Source organism: Polyodon spathula, chromosome 6, assembly GCF_017654505.1.
Source record: "Polyodon spathula isolate WHYD16114869_AA chromosome 6, ASM1765450v1, whole genome shotgun sequence".
Classification (NCBI taxonomy): domain Eukaryota; kingdom Metazoa; phylum Chordata; class Actinopteri; order Acipenseriformes; family Polyodontidae; genus Polyodon; species Polyodon spathula.
Window position 1 is genome coordinate 12093604 of NC_054539.1, and position 21778 is coordinate 12115381.

Consider the following 21778-nt stretch of genomic DNA (forward strand, 5'->3'; position numbering starts at 1 on the left):
GTTTACAAATTATTGAAGAAGGAGAGGAATTAAGTTGTAAAAATGATCCAGTTAGCAGAGAAAGGGAAATATTTCAAAAACCAGAGAAACATCTTGATGCAATTCTGCGTGCAATAAAAGATGTCTTCTCATTTACCACGTCTGACAAAGCTATAACTGATGAGATTACTGTTGAGTATCTTGGCAGTGTGAATGATCAACAACCACTGTCAGGTAGTTCTAGTGAAGCTAGGCTTGCAAAAGCAGAAGAATCGCTGGACACCAACAGCACAGTCTCTGCAGTAAGGTTTGACAGAGAATTAAGTAATAAAGAACACATATTTAGAAGACTGGGTGTCACACTGGAAAATGAAGCATTAGAACATCACTTTGCTCAAGAGGCTTTTGAACTTGAGACAGACCATGAAAAATGTAGACATTTACAAAGTGGCATGAACAGACCTCATACCTCAACTGAGGCAGCAGACAATAAGCATCCCACAGATAGACAAATGGAAATGAAAGGAAAGTCTGTGAAAGATACTATCAGTGTTTACAACATGATCATGGATATCAGACAGCAGAAAACAGAGGAAAAATCTTACAAAGGAATAGCTACACATAGTATAAAAGATAAACAACTTGAAAATCGGCCAGTCAAAGATGAACATTTCATTGAAATAACTTCCTCTGGACAAAAGTTACCCGCTTCGAAATCTGCAGCAGTCCAATCCGCTTATGAAGTTGAAGATCAAGACATTGAAATAATGGGGCAAAGGGATTTATTAAAGAGTCTTGGAAAGGAAGAAGTATTGACTAAAGCCACTAAACAATCACATCTATCTACAGAACACCAAAGATTGCAAAATGAGGCCCACCTAAAAGATAATCAAGAGGTACTGATTTGTTATACTTAAGAAAAAATAAATGATAAATTTATTGATAATCTGCTCTTGAAAATCAGGATCACGGTGGTGGTTTGAAACTTGATTTTTCTGCATTGTTAGTGTGTTCTAGTTAGTGAAACTCTAAAAAGTATGTGTTAGTACCGTAATTTATATTACTTTTTTCTTTACAGACTAGTTTTCCAAGGAAACCTCCCAGTCAGTATGACAGTCAAAAAACTGTTCAAAATGGACTAGTTTGTCACATTTTATATACTATTATCTGAAAGTATTGTTTTTGCAGGTATCTCAAAAATTCAAACAGTGACAGAAGATAAAAGTGTATTCAACCACAAAGTGACTACCTTCTTTCTCAAAGCCTTTTCATGGAATTCACCTACAGTATGCTATTGGACTTTTTTATTAATAGATTGCCAATGTGAGATGCTATTACGTGAAACTGCCTTTTCACATTTTATTTATATGTGTGTGTGTGTGTGTGTGTGTGTGTGTGTGTGTATGTATATATATATATATATATATATATATATATATATATATATATATATATATATGATATCCGGTTATCCAACTGACGAGGCCAATAGGTTGATTTGCTATTTATATCAAAAAATGTGTTTCCTTATAAAATGTTTCTTTTTCTCTGGATCCAACACTAAGGTGTTGTCATTTCCCTTTATTGGTATATATTTCATTCCTGACATTTTTCAGTCTGAACATTTCAAAAGCATGGAGTTGCTTTTTTATCCTATAAAGATTTATAATCTAAATATTTTGGGTGTGCGCTGTTGAATTACAGATACAAAAATTATCTTTTGTATCATTGGTGGCGATGGATATTTTTGGATGAGGATGTTACTTTGTGTTGGCAGAAGGTGGTGGGTGAAGCTTTTGAGGAATACTTTCGAACTGGTTTCCTCACCATAACTCAAGCGTGCATGGTTTTATTTTTTGTTCTAGAAAAGAAAGGCAGTGCGTGTTGCTGACCAATCAACCTGGTCAGAAAACATGGAACAGCAAAAGGCAGTAAATGACAATGAAATCATAAATCTGAGACAGCGGTTAAGAGAACTGGAATATGCATTAGAGCAAATCAAGAAGCAGAAGGATCAGTTAGAACAGGAACTTCCCAGAGTGATAGCAGCTGCTGAAAATGAGCTGAAAAAACAAAGAAATATTATTGACGATATAACCCTTCAAAAGACAAAGGTAGAATACGAAGCAAAGCAGTACCGCTTGGAACTGGAGACCACAGTAAAGAAGAAGGCAGCTGCAGAGCAGGAGCTGGAGCGGGCCCGTCAGCTCACTCTGCAGTCAGAGTCCAAGAAAGAAGCTGTAGAACAAAAACTGAGGGTTTTGAAGAAAGAGATTGAAGATAACACGATGGCAAGAAGAAAGATGGAGGAACACTTAAGAAGAAAGGACACTGACGTCCAAGATTTGGAGATGCAAAAAAGGACATTGGAGATGGAACTGAAGACAAAGGAATCTTCAGAAGAACATCTCCTACGGCAAATAAAACAACTGGAACAAAGTTGGAAGAATCAGTCAGAGTCAAGAATGCTACTTGATGAAAACAGGTACTCTGTTATTAGGGAAAGTGTCCAACAATCTGCTTTCCCAAACAATGGGCAATATCTTAATTCAGACATGGAAATAGTGTTTAAAAAAGAGCAAGAATTAAAGAAAGTAGAGGTTCTGCAGCAGAAAGTCGATGACCTTACTGTAGGTAAGCAGAAAGTTGAAAATGACATACAGAATTTGAAATCTGAACTCAATTCCATTCAGCTCCAAAAAAATGCATCTGATGAGAAAGCACAGCTTTTTAAAGACCGACTGGACGAGTCAAATAATAAACTTAAACATCTGCAATTAGAGTTGCAACAAAGGAGCTCATCAGAGAGTAGCTATGTGCAAAACTTTAGAGAAATGGAGTCAGGGTTACTAAACAGTAAGCAACAAGCTGAACAGTTTAGGCAGGAGTCAAATCAACTTAAGAAGTCCATTTACCATTTACAAGAAGACATGAAATCACTCCAAAGAGAAAATACTTCATTTGAACAAGAAGTCCAGTTCTACAAGACAGAGGTTGAGGGTTTGAAAGAACAGCTTAAAATCCAACATAATTCATTGCTGCAAAGAAACAACTCTGAGCAGGAGAGCAGTCAAAAAACTAAATATTTAGAACAAAAGCTAACAAATAGCCAAGCTGAAGTGGATCAGCTTAAATTTAAGGTGAACGAGCTTTCTAGAACAAACACAAAGTCAGAGACTGAATTAATTAATTTAAAGCTACAAATAGATTCCCTCCAACAAGAAAAAGTTTTCTTTGAACAAAAGCTGCAGTCACAGATAGGTGAAGCGGGCAGTTTGAGAGAGCTGCTAGCAAAGGCCAAAGAGGAGATTTCTCTAAAGACAAAGGCTCAGCAGGAGATTCAGTCAAAAAGCAGAAACCTTGAGAGTGAGCTAGAAAAAAGAAATATTCTGGTAAATCAGTTGAAAGAAAAGGTGGAAGAGCTAAAAAGAATGAACAATGAAACCGAACGGTCCATGACAAATCTGAAAGTGGAAATTGATAAATTAAACTTAGAAAACAGCAGCAAACAACAGCAAAGTCAAATCTTTAAATCCCAAGTGGACAGTTTAAAATCTCAGTCAAAAATATTAGAGGAGGAGTTGCTAAAGAAAAATAAGGCTGCACAAGAATTTCAGCTAAAACTAAGAAACTATGATGACGAGATGAAGAAAGCAGCTGAATTACAGCAAAAAATGAAAGGGCTTAGTATGACCAATATAAGCTCTGAAAGAGATATAAGAAAACTAAAATCAGAACTAAGTTCTGCAAATATGGCAAAGAAGTTGGCTGACCAGAAAGTGCAGGCGCAGAAAGTAGAAATTGACGATTTAAATGTCAGACTGAAAAATGCGGAAGAAGAACTTAAAAGGGAGACAGCAGCGGTACAGAAAACCCAATCCAAACTCAAAGAACTTGAAACTGAGTTGCAAAAATGTAAACTTGCTTCAGAAGTTGAGATTCTCGCGCTTCAGAAAGAGAAAAGCACAGCACAGGAGAAAGTCCGGTCCCAAACAGCAGAGGTCATATTGTTAAAACAGAGACTAGAGAAAGCTCAAGAAGAGCTCAAGCAGAGGCAAAAGGAAGAAATAACTAGCAAAGAAAAGGCCACCAATTTAGAGGAAGGACTTGGGAAGTGCAGGGAAATGGTGGAAGATCTGAAAATCAAACTGGATATTCAAAAGAAAGGCCATGAGCAGCAGCTGCAGTTACTTCAGGGGGAGATGGAGCAAAAGATGAAATTACAAGAATCTGCTGTTAAGCTGGAGTTTGATAAAAAGTCAAGGGAGCAATCTTATAGCACAGAAACTTCAGAAAGGGAGAACAAATACCTTCGTCAGGAGATAGAGCAACTCAAAGCATTTAACCAAAACATTCTTAAGAACAAACTGGAGACTCAAAAGGAATTAGACATGCTGCTTTTAAAGGTGGGACAGGCTGAGAAGGAGAAGACTGCTGCAAAGCATGAACTGCAGAACAGCAAAACTCACATCAGTCAGTTAGAGAATGAGAAAATCAAACTGAAGGCCAGTGTTAGTCAGGCAGATAACATTCGGAAGGAAATGTCAATGGAGAATACAAAACTAAAGCAATCATTAGCGGAGCGTGAAAGAGAACAAGCACTTGTAGAGCAAGAAGCCAAATTGCTCAGAGAACAGATAGCTAGCAGCAGAAAGGAAGTTAGCAGCTTGAAAGAAAAGTTGTCAAAGATTGAGGCAGCAGTATGTGCTGAAAGTAGAAAGGTAAATGAAATGGTGACCAGGCAGCAAAATCAGAAAAGCCAGCAAGACTCCAAAGAGTTGGTGTTGAGGAAAAAGGCTGATTCCGAAATTGAATCCCTGAGGAAGCTGGCTGAATCAGAAAAGGCAAAACGTGATTTACTCACAAAGGAACTGCAAATAACGAAGAAATTGGCTACATCCAATGAAGAAACAAAGAAAAAACTTGAAGAGGAATTAAGAATGATAAAATTCTCATCAGAGGTATATTCTTTGACATTATGTACCATTTGGGTGGGAAACTTTTGTCTTTGACTTGGCACAACTGTCTATCTTCATGCAAACTGTGCTCTTTATTATGGGTTAGGATTGACCATTGTGCATATTTACTTTTAAGTCGTTGCAACACAATTCCAACGGTTTTACTGCAACTGTCCAATTTCAGTTTTTTCCGAGCAGTTGATTTTGCAATAGATCTTAAGAAAAGATCAATTTACCTAACTTTGGCTTTCGGACTATCCTTTTTTTTTTTCTTTTTGGTTTCTCAAAGGCTCTCCTCTTTTCCTTATTATTGTAACAAAAAAATTATACATATCCCAATATTTTTCTCTCTTTTCTTATTTATAACGGTTCTCACAATTTCATGTTTTTAGATGGCTAAAGTGGAGCAGACTGATGAAATCAGAAAACTGAAGCTGGAAAAGGAAAGCATTTTAAATGAGACAGAAATGTTGAAAAACATACGCAGAGATTTCGATGGTGAATTTAAAAATCTTGAAAAGTCATACAGTGTTCAAAACTCACAAAGCATCCCAATATTAAGCCAACACACAGACATACATCATGTAATTTCACAGAAGGATTTTGCAGTCCAAAGACAGACAACCTCAAAATCTGACCTGGGGAACAGTGTGCGGATGGAAATGACAAGTAATAATGGAGACCTTTTCTCAGTTCACCACCTAGCAATGTTGGGAGCAAGCAAAGCATTGCAGTCACAAGGAAACACATTTAAACAGATGGACTGGAGCCAGAACTGGAATGAAGAAAAATGGAAGTTCCAAGGTCTCAGGTATTATGTTAATGCTAGGCAGCTGGTGGAAGCTACACTTTTAGAGAGTGATACAGTTAAAAAGCTTGAGTTAGGATTGTTAACAGTTGATGAGGTACAGAAATCTCTTGAAAGATTCATAAGCAAAAAGTCTGCAATAGCTGGCTTATACCTGGATTCTAGCAAAAAGAAGATGACACTAATGGATGCAGCAAATAAAGGTTTCATTGCCAAATCATATGCCTTAGAGTTTCTAGAAGCCCAAGCTGCAACAGGATTTATCATTGATCCAATGTCAGGCAATGCATACACTGTGGAGGAAGCACTACAAAAGGGTGCAGTCGAGGATGATAACAAGGTGAAGTTAGTGGATGCTGAGAAAAGTGTCACTGGATATTTGCACGCTGGCAAAACATTGTCTGTGTTCCAGGCGATTGAGAACAGGATTCTCGAAAGACAGAAAGGCAAAAAAATAATTGAAGCACAAATAGCGACTGGTGGAGTGATTGATCCTCAGAGAAGCATCCGGCTGCCTGCAGAAATCGCAGTTAATCAAGGCTTTTTAAATAGTGTTACCCTGAAGCATTTGTATGAGCCAGGTAGCAATCCAAGGGGCTTCCACAATCCAAATACCGGACAAGCAATGTACTACTCCGAACTGATACCAATGTGCGTGTATGATATAGATGGGGGGGTTTTACTCCTGCCTATAGGTGATAGACATGTTTCAAGTTCTTCTCCAGCAAAGGGTCACAGAGTCTCTGTTATTGACAGCAGTATCGGTACAGAGATGACAGCATATGAAGCATATCGGAACCAGCACATTGACAAGAAGATGTATCTGGAACTTTCAGAACAGGAGTGCGAGTGGAAAGAAACGGCAATAACAGATTCTGCTGGTGTTTCCATACAATATGTGACCGATTTTAAAAGTGGAAGGCAGTTCAATATTGAAGATGCCTTGAGACAAGGTTTGATTAACCAAACTGAACTGACTAAGTATAAAGAGGGTAAGCTAGCGATCACAGAGTTGGCCGATCTTTTGATTTCAAGGCACATCAAGCCAAAAGTCGACAATAGCCCTATTGCAGGCATCTGGGATGCATTCTCCAATAAAAGACTTAGCATTTATAAAGCCCTGCAGCAAAATCTAGTGGAAAGATTCACAGCTATACGGCTTTTGGAGGCCCAGGCCTGCACAGGTGGCATTTACGATCCATCAACTGGAAAGAAATGTTTGATCTCTGAGGCTTTAGAAAAGGGCTTGCTCGACGAAGCATTGGCCAGACAAATCCAGCAGTCTGAACATGCCTACACTGGAATCGTCGACCCACAGAGCAAAGTAACTCTGTCCCTAACAGAGGCAATGAAAATGAATTTATTTACCAAGGATGTGGGTTTCAGATGCTTAGAGTTTCAGTGCTTGACTGGTGGCTTGATAGAAGCAGACTCTAGCAACAGAGTTCCGATTTCAGAAGCTGTCAGAAGGGGCATCATTGATACTGCTACTGCGTTGAAGCTTCAAGATGAAAAGTATCACACTAGAAGTCTGACCTGCCCTAAAACAAAAAGGAAAATATCCTTCAAAGATGCTTTAGACAGGGCTGTTTTTGACCACCACACTGGACTTAGACTGCTTGAAGCTTTCAAACCTCAAGGTGTTGGGGCTTCTACTTCTCGGTACTATATTTGGTCATATTGATCTTCTCTATATGGAAGCAATATAACACTGTTCAGAAGATATTTATGGGAGATTTGTTTCTTTAACCCTTTCAGTCCTGGTATATTAACATATGTTCTCAGAAATCATGTTGGAACCTCACAGGACTCCTAGGTCCCAGTCTGAGAGTGTATACACACATGAAAAACACTTTGTTTTACCTTGTTCTCACTTATACTCAGTAAGGGACTTCCTTTTTTAATAGTATAACTTCATTTTGCATTCTTCAGCTTGACAAAAATAATTCAGGGTTGAAAGGGTTAAAAAAATTTAAGACAAAATAAAAAACGAGAAAGTTCACCATCTTGAGTGAACTGCAACGAATTTCCAAGCGTGCATTTAAAAAACTGTCAACGTTGTTTTCACTTGTGACTATCAGGTACTCCTGAGTAAAACCTGCTTTGTTTAATAGTCTTACTCTTTAATGATACAAAGGCAGGGTCAAAGTGGTGAGAATGATCTTACACTGTATAAATGAAAAACAAAAATGACACACACAAAGTAGTAGTTCATGAAAGGGCTGGGAGGTTTACATTTTAAAAAAGGATTGTATTGTCTTTAAGGTTGGTGTCGGGTGTCCATATGGAGTTTGTTTCCAATGTTCTCTATACAACTGTTTTCTTGCAGCAAATAAACCACTACAGCTAACCTAATGGTTCTATTGACATTTTTTTCCTGACTCCCAGAAATCTGTTGAGGAAGAGAAGAAAGAGCATGGTGAAAAAGTTAGCAAGTTATTAAACTGGGTATCGAATATGAAAAAAAACAACAATAAAGAAGAGAAGCCCTTGCAGGATGACAAAAATGTCCTTAAGGACACTTCTTATAAGCCTGAGGTAATGACATACTGTATTTTTGAGTGGAAAAAACACACAATGAATAATTCATTATTTGACCATCTTACTTAACTCATGCTTAGGGCTTGAAGTTTTTCGGTTTAAACCGACAATAACACGCCCATTAAACCAATAAATCTGGGTTTCACAAATATATTTTTTTATTAGGTCAATCATTCACTACTCTTTCTATATAAAGAAAATATCTTTCAGAAGGTGAACATTGTGCAAAGCATTGATACTGACCAATCGGCAATTATTGTGGATCTACGTAATAGAATACACTCATTCGAGTGACTTGTGACTGGGCTGGGCTAATAAAAACAACTTAATATAGTGCTGTAAGATTATTTCTGTTATTGTTTAGGACCAATGCATTCAGGAAAAGTAATTATTTTAAAGTTAACATGTTTACAAAATTAGTAATTTGTGTAAAATATAAAAAATTAATAAAACAACATCAGTGTTACAATTAATAAAATGACAATTATAACTAGGAGTTGCAAGCAACTTGACAGCTTCCAAAGCATTCTTGTTCTTATCTGTGTTCTATAGTAACCATGACCCTACCTGCACTCTAAGCAGTTGTAAGCCACTTTTGCATTTGACCTTAAGGAGTCAAAGGTCACAGTCAAATACATTTTTTGATAGAGCATATATGGTTTCTATATGTTTTCCATAGTAAACACGACTCTGTTTGCACTGATCTAAGGAGTTATAAAGCCAGTTTTGCATTTTACATACATTTGAAAATGTGGCTCAAAAATCCAATATGGCTGCCAAACCATATGACCAATTAATTTTATTATTTTGTTGTCATTAATTCCCATATGCCTCTACTACTCTTATGACATTTCATCACTTTACCACTTTCTACCATAGATAAACACTGCAATATATGCAAATTGACCATAGCTGAAATTTGATTGGGTTGCAGTGGCCACATTTTTTTTTATGTAGTGACTTGCCGTAATCAAATTTGATAGACAACCTTGCCAACTCCAACAAAAAAATGAGCCCTACTCATTCTCCGTCTTACAGAAAAAAAACTTTATGGTTGTTACAAACTGTGGTAACTGTTTGCATTGTACTAAAAAATTACCCATGTGTTCCAGTATCTTAGGGGTTTTGGGACCTAGATATCTTACAAAAATGGTTAATTTTAAATAATGTGTTTGTTTATTCATTAAAAAAACATTGAGAATACAACTACTTATTCTCAAAGGCAATAACTATGAGATCCTACAACATTTATATGGCACTCTTACTCGCGATCAATGCTGTTTGTGTGAGAATGGAGTAATCAAAGCACATGTGTTTTTCAAGTAGTGCTGTTTAAAAAAAAAAAAAAAACCCTCAAATACATGAAATTATTTCTGTTGGTTACCTTACTGACATTTCATAATACACTGCACTCCGTCCCGGATGATTTGGTTCTTATAAGCGGTTGATTCTTAAAAGAGGACCGATATGATTACTGTGGTGGAGAATGAAAGCTTTGTTCCCTGCAGTGCAATGGGTTGACCACTAAATGTCATGAGTTCCTGCCTGTATGCACAGGGACCACACAATGCATTATTTAGTTAGTTCTCCAACTGAAAGCAAGGTTTATTTTGTTTGTTTGTTTTATTAGCGGTTGTTTCCCCACTGCACTGCAAGAAAAATAAAACCAGCTCCGGTTTTAAATCAAGACTCCAGCCTGGTCATTTACACTGCCCTGGCTTTATCGGCTGTACACGTCATTGCACTTGATCAAGCACCGTATTACATGTAGTCAGTTTGCCCTGAAGTTATTCTTACAAGCAGATTATTTTACATTGGTTAGTATAGGAATGATTTTGTCCTAGTGGTTTTGATCACTATATGTGGTTGATTCTTATATCAGTGATTCTTATGAATGGAGTGCAATGTATAAGTCTTATTTTATGTTACTAAGAAGCTTTCAAAATAGAGTAAATATAAACCTGTTTGTAGATACATACACCTCATATTCCTTTTGGATAATAAAAAATGTAATACTGCAATACTGTACCTTGAAAAAAGACTTAATTATGATGTTTTTATATCACAAATATTATTCAGTGTTGCTTTCCTTTCAGACACAACTGTGTGCTGTACATAAGGATAACCGTATTCAATCTGATTATTTCAGATGGTTTAATTAAATCAACAAGTAACCAGTTCTCTTTTGATGTGCCATAAAATGAAACGATTCATTAAACATATTCTCTTATTAAACTAAGCGAGTCTGCAGCAACGTATGAAGCATTCAAAACATGAAGTACTGTTTTTATTACCTGTATTTCAATACTATGCATATTTCATTCCATCTGCAGTTGACATTTTATTGCATTTATAGCTGTGTTGCGCTAGTGAAGAATCACTGTGCTGCGAAACACTGAATATTTAATTAATATGTTCTTTACAGTGAATTATCTGCATTTATTTTAAATGTTCTTAGACAATATAGACTGGGTAAACTGATAATTACTTAATGGTTTGCACCTTGTACGAGGAGGTGCAAAGTTAATTGCCCAAGTGCAATGCTAAATCCTTACATCTCATTATAACAGGGCTGTCCAGTCCTGGTCCTGGAGGGACACTGTCCCTCCTGGTTTTTGTTCCAACTGTACCCAAAATTACTTAATTGGACCAATTAAGCTTCCAGTAAGAAATCAATTGGTCCAATTAAGTAATTTAGGATACAGTTGGAACAAAAACCAGGAGGGACACTGTCCCTCCAGGACCAGGATTGGAGACCCTTGCATTATAATGTTTGCGCCAGCTTAGTATTCCAGATCCCCACCCGATTTCATGCTCTTTTCTTCATTTGAATACATTTCAGTACAATTTAACTGGATTGATGATGGCAAAGTGCTCATTTGATAGTGGGTGCAGAACGCCAAGTGAAAACCATTCTATACATACACCATACGTTTAATGACCGCTAAAGTACCACTTTACGCCAGCTAAACACGTTTTCTTGCAGCAATATTGGTGTTTTGGAGCCGCAAATGACTTTGCACATATCCTTTCATCAGCTCCTGTGAGGGGCAAAAAAGAATAAACTTGAATAAAAAATAAAGCTGCAGATTTAAAAATAAAATATGTTTTGATCTTGATACCATTTATTAATACATACTTCAGTACAACCAATCGCACTGTTTACAGCAAGAAGCATCTAATCACATTGAACACTAAAGGGGCAAACTGACATTTAGAAACTATTCTACAAAAATATTTTTGTAGCATGTAAAAACAATGGGACAAATAAAACAAATATACAAATAATGAACAAAGTTAAAAAAAATATATAAACTTTTGTTTTGAAATAAATTTTGAGGGAACTACACCCCTGCATTAGTGTACATCTACATTTTCCCTTATTAATTTGTTTTGAAATTACCCTTTCATTTAAGTTCATTTCCCATTCAATATTAATATGGATATTACTATAAATATTGATGTACTTTAGGATTAAAGGGAAAATGTGCAATGTGTCATTAAAGCATAATTGCAGCACAGTGGAAATAGGGCTCTTGCATAGCATAAAAGCATTAGAATGATGAAAAACAAAGCACCCGTTTGCAGGAGGTTAAAAGTGTACATGTATACACAGCTTATTCAGTATATTAACTGAAGATAAGTCAAGTGCAACTGGATGGTTCCAAAATGACCTACATTTTTGTATCACACAACGTATTGCTTTGTATGCTAAAAGAAAGCACAAAATTAGTGTTATTGTTGTTAGTGTTATTTGAAAACACTCACAAATGGATTATTTTTATTAATAATAGTAAATTACAGTGGCATGTTAAAATGATAATCAATATATTTAAAATTTAAAATACCAAAATACAGCATTCTCTCTTTTTTAAACAGGTGTAGAGAATACATACAATACATTATGCAATATATTTTGAATATGGATGAACTGTTTGTAGAAAAATATTTCCTGGGGCTATATATAGGTATATAAAAATGCATGAATGTATATGTACACTGACCACATAAACTGCAGTTAACAGGAGTTAAAAAAAAAAAGACATGGCATTTAGTTTCACTAAATTTCAGACAAAAGTTAAAATGCAAAGCTCTTTGGGTACCGTATTTTTTAGCAAGATCGAAGAATTAGTAAAACAATTCACACCTTCTTGAAATACATTTTCAGTCGTAGCGGTCATTTTAAATTATTATTTTATTTTATTTTTTTAACTTACCAGCTCAAGACATCCCCTTTTATCAGAAATGATCATATAAACGATTTATATAAACATGCGTTTTGCTGTAAGGGAGTTCATCCACATCCTAGTGGTATCAGTACTGGTTCAATAGTTGGGGTTTGGAACAAGGGGCTGATATTGCTTAACAGTAGTCTCAAAATACCAAGAGCTGGGTGGTTTAAACCTGAACATGACTTCAGTCTGATGTCAAACAACTGGAAACAGAATTTAGGAGATATTTGAAAATGATAAACACATCTTTCATTTCTAACGTGATGTAACTGATTAAATCTGATGTAAAAACTGTACAATATTTTTTTTTCCTGTTACAGGTTTCAATGGAAGAAGTAGCAACAAAGAAAGAACAAATTGCTGAAGCGTTGAGGGCGACACAGTTAATGTTGGCTAAGCACAGTGACAAGTTAGTTTTTTAATTTTATTATGATTTAAACATGTACTATACTTTGTATTCCAGTGCTGTTAACACAAATACATTGACATGCTAAATGTATCCCTTTTAGAATGACAGAAGAAGAAAGACAAGTCACCAAACAAGAGCTGAAGTCTTTGGAGCAGGCATACAATGATTTATCTCAGCAGTCTGTTGATCAGCTTCCACAACCACAGAGCCTTCCTGCTGAACAGGTAGAATATGAATTAGTGGCAACTTCTTTGAGAAACATGGTTTGTGACTGAGGCTGTAAAGCAGCTTAGATGTAAGGTGACCAAATTGCATGAAAAATGACTAACATGTTTTTCTGTTTTTTTTCATGTCTGGTTTAATGCATGAGTTGCTGGTCATATTTAAGGGAAGGTGGGGCAGCAGCCTAGCTAATGTTAGTAAAATGATAAATGTCATGCCCTGTTGGGCAACTTTAGATGCATTTAAATAGAATTGTTTATTAGTATAATTTTAGATGAGTGTTTTTAATAACAAGTCTTAAGTGTACATTTTGTACATGCGTGTTTGGTACAGTTGTGGGGTTATTCCCTTTTCAGAATGTGTGTGTGTGTGTATGAACAGAGTATGCTGTAAACATGCATAGCATGAACTTCTAATACCCACATTCTAACTTTTCACAGTCAAATGGAGCATGATGGTTTTATCTTCACAGGTTTTCACAGAACTAAAATAATGCTCTTAATGTATTCTGCCTCTAACTAACTCTGTTTTATATACTATGGAAGAAAGGTTTTCCATTCACAGATGCATGCAAGCTTTTCTTGTGCCCCCCTCTTCTTGCTGTTGAAACACTGACACAGATTTCACTTGTGCATATGAACTGCTAACATTCACATGCTTGTCCTATTGGTAAGTACATAGTTTTATGTGTAACTTCCATTTGATGTCAAGAACATTTTTTTATTTTTTTTTAATGAGTGTGACCCTTTATTGAAGTATTCCATTGTTTCATCTTTCATAGGATTATCAAACCATTGAAGGCCTTATAGACCTGGAAACTGGAGCTGTCTTTTCAGTTTGTCGCTCTATGCAGAAAGGCCTGATTGACTACACTACTGGAATCAATTTACTTGAAGCTCAGTTGATTACATCTGGACTCATCTTACCAGAATTCAGCATGTGTTTGGATGTAGACGATGCTTTCAAGCATGGTCTGGTTGACAAACAGAGTTGCATGCATTTACAGGAAATTAATGAAGCTAATAGGTGTATTCTGAGTGCCAAGTATGCTTCTGAACCTCTTCCAGTGATTGCTGCTTTGAGAGATGGAATTATCTCAGAACAACTAGCCATTAGGATGATTGAAATGCAACTGGCAACAGGGGGTTTAAGAGTCACGTGTACAGGTGACATTATAAACCTAGACAAGGCTTTCCAAAGTGGGCTAATTCCACCACCATTGTTCCGGAAGATTCTAGAAAGAGAGGATACATGCAAATACTTGATTGACCCAAATACAGCAGAAAAGGTTTCACTAATACAGCTTGTGCAGAGGAGTTTGGTTCATGAAGAGACAGGTCTGAGATTGTTGCCAGTGAAGAAAGGAGAAGATGGTAAAATAGCTTTAAAATCTGGTAGAGAGGTCAGCATATTGCGGGCTGTTCATGAAGGCCTTATTGATCGGGAAACCATGTTCAGACTGCTGGGAGCTCAGCTATTTGCAGGAGGTATTACGGATCCTACAACAAATTGCAAGCTAAACGTGGAGGAAGCAGTGCAAGAAGGCCTGATTGATCAAGATACTGCCTGTGGACTATTGAGCTATCAGGCCCAAAATGGTGGAATCGTCAATCCTCGCTCAGGTGAAAGATTAAGTGTGGATGAAGCTGTTCAGTGTAATTTAATAACATCCAGCAGTGCTCTTTTAATCCTGGAAAAACAAAAGGCTTTTATGGGTCTTATCTGGCCTCATTCGGGTGAAATCTTCACTCTATCAACTTCCACACAGCATGAGGTGATTACAAATGAACTTGCTTATAAATTGCTAAGTAACAGACAAAAAATAGCAGCACTGTATATTCCAGAGAGCTCTGAGGTAGTAAGCATTGAAAATGCAACCAAGTCCGAGATAATAGACAGCAATATTGCAGGTGTTTTGAATTCTATAGTGATACCTGATACCATTCCTGGTATAGATGATTTCGATGAAAAGATTGCAACTTGGGTTTCTTCGTGTGAACTTCAGCTAGTTAGTCCTCATGAATCACAACAGAATCAAGAAATATCTAAACTGAAAAATACAAATTTACCATCTTCATCAGAAGCCAAACAACTATTGATATCCTATTTAATGACAAATAGTTGTATGGATCCCACATCAGGACAGAGGCTATTGATATACAACAGAGAGTTAGATAAAATGACCAAATGTTTTACACAGAGTTCTGAAAAATATCTCAAACAATCTAGCATCAGTCTAGACAAACATGATTGTACTGAGGCTGTAGAAAACCATGTATGTGAACAATCTGTAGGCACACATGAAAGTAGAATTGAAAAAGAACAAAATACCATGCCGAACAAGCATTTTCCAAGACAGGTGCAGGAACAATTAGTTTCAAGTTTACAGGATTGCTTTTCTGAAGAAACAGAAAGCCATAAGCGCAATGGCAATGAGACACACATAGACAGTTCAGAAGTGTGGAACATAGTAAACTGCTGTGAATACAGTGTTGCAAAACAAACTCATTATTCTGGATGTGCTGATAGGTCTGTAGCTGTTTTATCTTCTGTAGCCAAAGATCAATCACAAGTACAGTTGCAGACCCAAAACTATAACCTAATCACAGATGTAAATGTTGAAGGACAACATCTTGGCAGTCAGAAATGCATGCTTGAAACTGGTTTAGATGGACCACACACACCCAAAGAAACAGCAATGACATGTGATACTAAAGAAACAGTATTCGATGAGGATGTTGATGTGCTACCTCCCATTAGAGAATGTAACCCTTATAAAGACACTGAATGTAACTCGCTTGCAGGTGAAAGTTTGTCCAGTGACTTAAATGATCAGGTATCAGAAAAATCTCCAAAAGCTGACTTGGAATTCTCGGGGAAGACATTTATTAAAGGATTGATGAACGAAAAAGAAGAGAACCTGTTGCTTTCGACTGCTGTTGAGAAGGGAAAGTTAGAGCAACATAATGCTGCAAAACTTCTCAAAGTTCAGTTGGAAGTAGGCAGCAGTTTGGATTATGCTACTGGTGAGCGATACGATTTTGATACCGCCTTAGAAAAGGGACTTGTTGGCAAGGATATCATATTAAATGTGTCAGCTTTGCAGTTCCAGGATGGAGGAATCAAAGAGGAACAAACAGGCAAAACCTTAACACTTCAGGAGGCTGTGGCAAGAGGACTGATACCAAGACATGTGGGCCTACTCGGCAGGTTTTATGAATCAAAAACTGGAGAAACAATTCCCGTCAGTGATGCTATACAACACAGTCTGGTTGATGATGATGTTTTAGAAAAAGTCCTAAACTCTGAGAAGGCTGTCTATGCCATAATGGACCCACAAAACAATGATTTGCATATTGTTCCAGAAGCAGCAAGACTTGGTCTTTTAAATGATAGCACAGCACAGAGGCTGTTGGAAGGTCAGGTCTTGTCTGGTGGAATTGTAGATCTTGAGCAAGGAAAACAGGTGTCGGTGACTTTGGCATCCAAACTTGGGCTTATAGATGAGCAGCTTGGTGAAGGGCTTACATACATGGACGAAACAATTACTGGAAAAGAAGCAGATGATTCAATAAAACTGAAACAGATGGGCCTGCAGATGGAACTCAGTGATGTGCAGGATCTTCAATTCAAACAATCCTTCTCTCTTACTGAAGCTCTAGAAAAGAATATCTGCAAAAACACTGCATCAGAAACATTTGAGATCTGTTCACATGAGGTATCACAAGAACCAGCTGAATCTGCGGATGGAGAGAAGTTTAGTGAGCATGCTGTTCTTATCAATGGCAGTTCAATGCAGTCTGGAAAAAGATGCCTAGATTTAAAAACATGCAAAGAGGCTATATACACAGGGCAGAGTGTGCAGTTGAAAGGGACTGGTGTAGGTTTGGATTCAAACATTATCCAAAATTGCATCCAGGAAGGCAATGAATCAGATAGGTCTTCCCTGTCTTCTGAACCAAACACATTTAAAAATATATCCAGAGAAACAGAAGAGGCCTCCCCTTCATGTGGTTCACAGAGTCTTGCAGGTTACCTGAAAGAAAGAGTAGACGGTATTAAACTAGAAACTGAAATGTCCACATCACACGCTAATGATTCGGGTTCATTGATCAAAAAGCAAAAGTATGAAGAAGAGAACTTCATGGATACCCCAGCGCACAGCATAAATTGCGATCTTAATGTCAATGAATCTGTTAATACAGGATTTTGCCAAACAGAGATAGCTAGTTTTACAGAGAGAGGTCATGAAAGCACTTCAAATGCTTCCAATGATCTTGTTAATGCACCACCTAGTACTCAAATAAAATACAAAGTACAAGATAATAGTGAGAATTTAGAAATCAGTACAAGTATGACAGAGGCCTACACTGAAGCACAGGTGGAAAATGTTACAGAAATACAAGCTTTTAACATGAGAAATCAAGATGGTTTCGAGATAAGCAGGGATATGAGCAGTCAGATTCAAGTTGATGCAATGGATCAGTTGTCTGATTCGGCTGAAAAAACAATTTTGAGAGATAGTAATGACTCGGTTCACATCAGAGCTGTTATAGATGATGAATTGTATGATTGCACAGGGAGTAAAAACAAGGATACTAATGTGGATTTATCCAGTCAACTTACAGATTCTGTTGGTAAACTGGCAGTCCAATCTGACATCAGTAGCATTACAGACAGCTCTGCATCTGGAAGTGTGCAGACCTCTGATGTGTGTAGTAAACTAAGGTCAAGTTTGCAGGGATTGGTAAAAATGACAGTGGAGGATACTAATGCAAAAGTCTTACAAAAAGCTGAATCTCAGGTAGTTGAGGATATCCTCAAAATTATAATAAACATTCAGGAGTCCAGCAAAGGTACTGAGGAGGATGCAGGTTCAAGTGTTGAGGAGAAAGAACTGCAATTAAGTCACATTTACAGCCAAAGCCCTGATCTTCTTATTGATTTATTAAAACAAGAGGCCCTCCAGTCTAAGGCCAATGAACAGCTTGGGATAAAGAAGAACTTGACCTTGAAAGAGAAAATGCATGAAACAAATCCTGCTCCTGCTGCAGAACTGTTCCAATCACAGCTACAGCAGGTCCTACTGACTACATCTCTAAATGATGATCCAGCAATGTTCAAAGAGTTGGCTGGCAAGCTCAGTGATATTCTTCGAAGAAATAAAGAATGTGAAAGGAACCAAACTCCTGGAAGTGCTAAAGGAGATAGAAACATGCAGGATGCTGCATTTATAAATGCAGCTGTAAATGATGATATGTTCTGTAACCTACCAGAAACTATCAAAGCACTTTGTAAGCAAAAAGTCAAACAAATCCCTGCTGATGAGTGTGAAGATGAGCAGAGCCCCATGAATACAACTGAAACTAAAGGAGAGCCTAAAGTAAGTACATTGCAAAAAAAAAAGCATCTTTGTGTATTCATATAGAGATAAATATCGTAAAAACCAGTGTATAAGTCGCACTGATGTATAAGTCACCCCACTCCCCTTTTTGAGACAACAATTTCAGGAAAAAGCCTATAGGCTATACCGGTGTACAAGTCACTCCCACCTTTTTAAGACATCCTAAAAATACCTAGAAAATAGACTTAAAGTTTTTTACAGTAAATGTAAACAATTATAACGCTTATTGTTTTTTCTTTTAAACTTTCCAACAGTCACACAGTACTACACAGCATTATTTGGAATGCATTGGGAAGCTACAGGATCATTCAGATGTACTCGAAGACCTGAAAAATGAACTGGACAGTCTAGAACCGCTTGGCAACAACTTGGAAACATTAACAATTCAGCTTAAAGAATCAGAGGTTGGTTTTCTAGTTTCTAATAAATAACGGCAGAAAAAGCAGTAACTCCACACTTAAACCCAAACAAACGTAAAATAGGAACCCACACTTCTAGCACATATTAGATGGAATCACAGTATGTCTGATAAGGGCTGCATTTACATGGCATATTTTATTAGAATCTTCACAAAGCTTGCATGTTTTCATTTAAAATATATTTGCTGGTAACATGCTTGTTAAGCGTACACTTCTTTGTTTTTAGTCGCTAGAATCACAGCTTTCTGCACTGGCTGGCATTCTAACTAAAGATCTGAAGACAGCGGATCAGTTATTAGAGTCTGCTAATGAATGTGTTCCCACGCAAATACGCAGCGATCTGGAAATGGTTTCTAAAGATTTGCAGCTCGCTTTCTCTGATGCTTGCAAAATGTCCGCAGAAAGAAGACATTTTGTAACAGATGCTGTTTACTTGGAAAAGGCAAGTATTTTGTTATTTTAAATGTCTCTGGTAAACAAACTGGTCATTGCAGCTTTTTGTTTTATCAGTCAAATGAAGACAACCTGACAGTCAATAATGTTGATAGCCTGGCAGTCATGATCACCGATATTAACTTTGTAACATATTGATATTTTTCCTTTCTTAGTCTAAATTAGCAGATACAAACCAAGAGCTGCTTGAAAGGGTTCAACAGCTTTCAGTTTGTATTGAAGAAAATACTGGAAGCATTGCAAACCTTGATATCATGAACACAGATGATCTGGAAACTGTGAAGCTCAGAATTCAGCAAAACAAGGTAACCATCATGAATTCAACTAAACTTGTGTTTGGGTTTTCATATTTGAGATAATTTCCATAGTTTTTATTATGCAAAAATGATACATCTCATGCTCTTCCTCCATACCTGCAGGACTTAGAAAAAACCCTGTCTATCACAAAAAATCAGCTGGAATCAACAGCATTTGATGTTCAGTACTTCATAGCTGAACATGCCCAAGATCTTGCTCCCTCGCAAAGCAAGCTGCTGCTGAAGTCTCTTAACACTGCTCAGAAGTCTTTCAAAGAACTCATGGAAATGGTTTTGACACAACGAGACAATCTGATGCTTCATCTAGAAATAAGACAAGACTTGAGTACTCAGAAGGTTTGGTTTTTGATGACATTTGCTGTTAAAGTATTGTCACCTTGAATGCAAGCAATATAAAAGAAACTGCCTTTAGTTAAAAATGGGAAATCAAACATAACAAAAGAATGCATTCACCATAAAGTAAAACAGTGCAAACTAACAATACAGTGGGCCCTATTTCCAATAACTCGTTTTAAGGAAAGTTACCACAAGGACTGTATTGATTAATGAAACCTTTTGTTAACTTAGGGTTGGAAGTTCAGTTTTTCAAAGCAGTGTTGAATTATAAACACTCTTCAAAAAACAATCCATAAAAAATATTTCTCAATACATTCCTTAAAGTGTTTAACTCAGAATGTTTAACCCCTTATCTTCAGGATACCTCAGAATACCATTGTATCACTATCCTGTTAAAAAGTTGATGTGCAGAAACTTTGGAGATTAAGCACATTGAGGTTGGAGGTTAAGGGATTCAAAGTTGTATTCTGATCTGTATTTCACAATAAACTCACATGCTGTGTTTGTCAACAACCCTGCATGATTTATTTATTTATTTTAAACAAAATACGACATACATAGTTGTGCTTTTGTTGATGACTTGCAGAAAAAATAATATTTAAAAACTGACCTGTTTGTTCTGGTCCCCTTTACTTCTTTCAGGCATCAAGACCCAGCATGTCTGAATGCTAACTCCACTGGACCACCAAAGCAAAACACTTCTTCAGTGTGCATGACGCCAGCTGTTTAATAACAGTGATGTTACTGTCCCACTAACAAAGTTGTGAGAATGTTAAGATTGCTTTAACGTTTTGTTCTTATTCAGTTCGGTTGCTATCATGTTTACAGCATACCTCTGTGAAATTGTAGGTTTTGAATGAATGAATGTGGTAAACTTTGAGAGCGTTTGGAGTTAAAATGCATTATTCTCATTCTAGAATATTGCGGAAAAGCAAAAGGAGTACACAGAAAAACTGCAAGAGTTGTATGACCACTTGACGCAGACAGAGAACAGGCTTATTGGCCACCAGCAAACTACCATTAGTGGAGATAGTCTGGGTGACCTACAGCAGTTTCAGACAGAGCATCAGGTAAGAATGGCTGGAAATGTAGGCTACTCTGAAAAATATGCCTGATAAGAACAATTAAAGCAACCAACCAAAACTGTTACAAGCCGCCTCAATGCCTGATGAATCAAACAATAAGTTAGTTTCAAACACCAGTAGTTTAAGTGTCTTCACATGTTGCTGCTGTAAAAAAATGAAGTAGCATTGCAGTAGCTCTTCTGAAAAAACAGAATATCGCTACTTTAAAACAACCGTCATCCATAAAACTATATAATTTAAAGAATGACACTGCACAGCCATTTGATAAGAAGTGCATCGGTAATTGCAAGTTACACTAACAGTAGCTTGCAACAGTGCTTGGTAGTAAATAATGTTAGGGAGACCTGTCGTTTTAAAACAACCTCAAACTGCGTGTGACATGCATACCACACTACTGACCACCTGACAACAGATAACAAAGGCAGGTCTGGTTTTAAATGCTGCCATATAAGGAGGGATTATTTTTGACCGAATATCATATTGACATCCAGACAGTTCTGTGGTAGTTGTCTGGCTGATTGAAGCTCATAGAGCTTCCATCTCAGATATAACATATTTTCTACAGTCTGAATGCAACAGTTCTGTGTGCAACTATTACTATTGACACACATATTT

At 36.9% G+C, this 21778-nt stretch overlaps 1 protein-coding gene across 17 annotated transcripts in view; it reads left to right on the plus strand.

Annotated features, from left to right (window-relative positions):
* The window catches only part of LOC121316843 (dystonin-like), a 184373-nt gene that overhangs the window by 94131 nt on the left and 68464 nt on the right, over positions 1-21778 (plus strand). For 14 of the 17 annotated variants that reach the window (XM_041252095.1, XM_041252101.1, XM_041252099.1 and 11 more), the window contains 4 exons: positions 8134-8283; positions 12839-12927; positions 13028-13151; positions 20996-21148. In XM_041252095.1, the coding sequence (XP_041108029.1) occupies positions 8134-8283; positions 12839-12927; positions 13028-13151; positions 20996-21148 (516 nt within the window). Of the gene's footprint in view, positions 1-1844; positions 4941-5329; positions 8114-8133; positions 8284-12838; positions 12928-13027; positions 13152-13930; positions 18533-18807; positions 18958-19198; positions 19415-19580; positions 19731-19844; positions 20079-20995; positions 21149-21778 lie in introns of those variants that run through there. The other 3 variants (XM_041252112.1, XM_041252102.1, XM_041252111.1) reach the window with 3 other exon arrangements.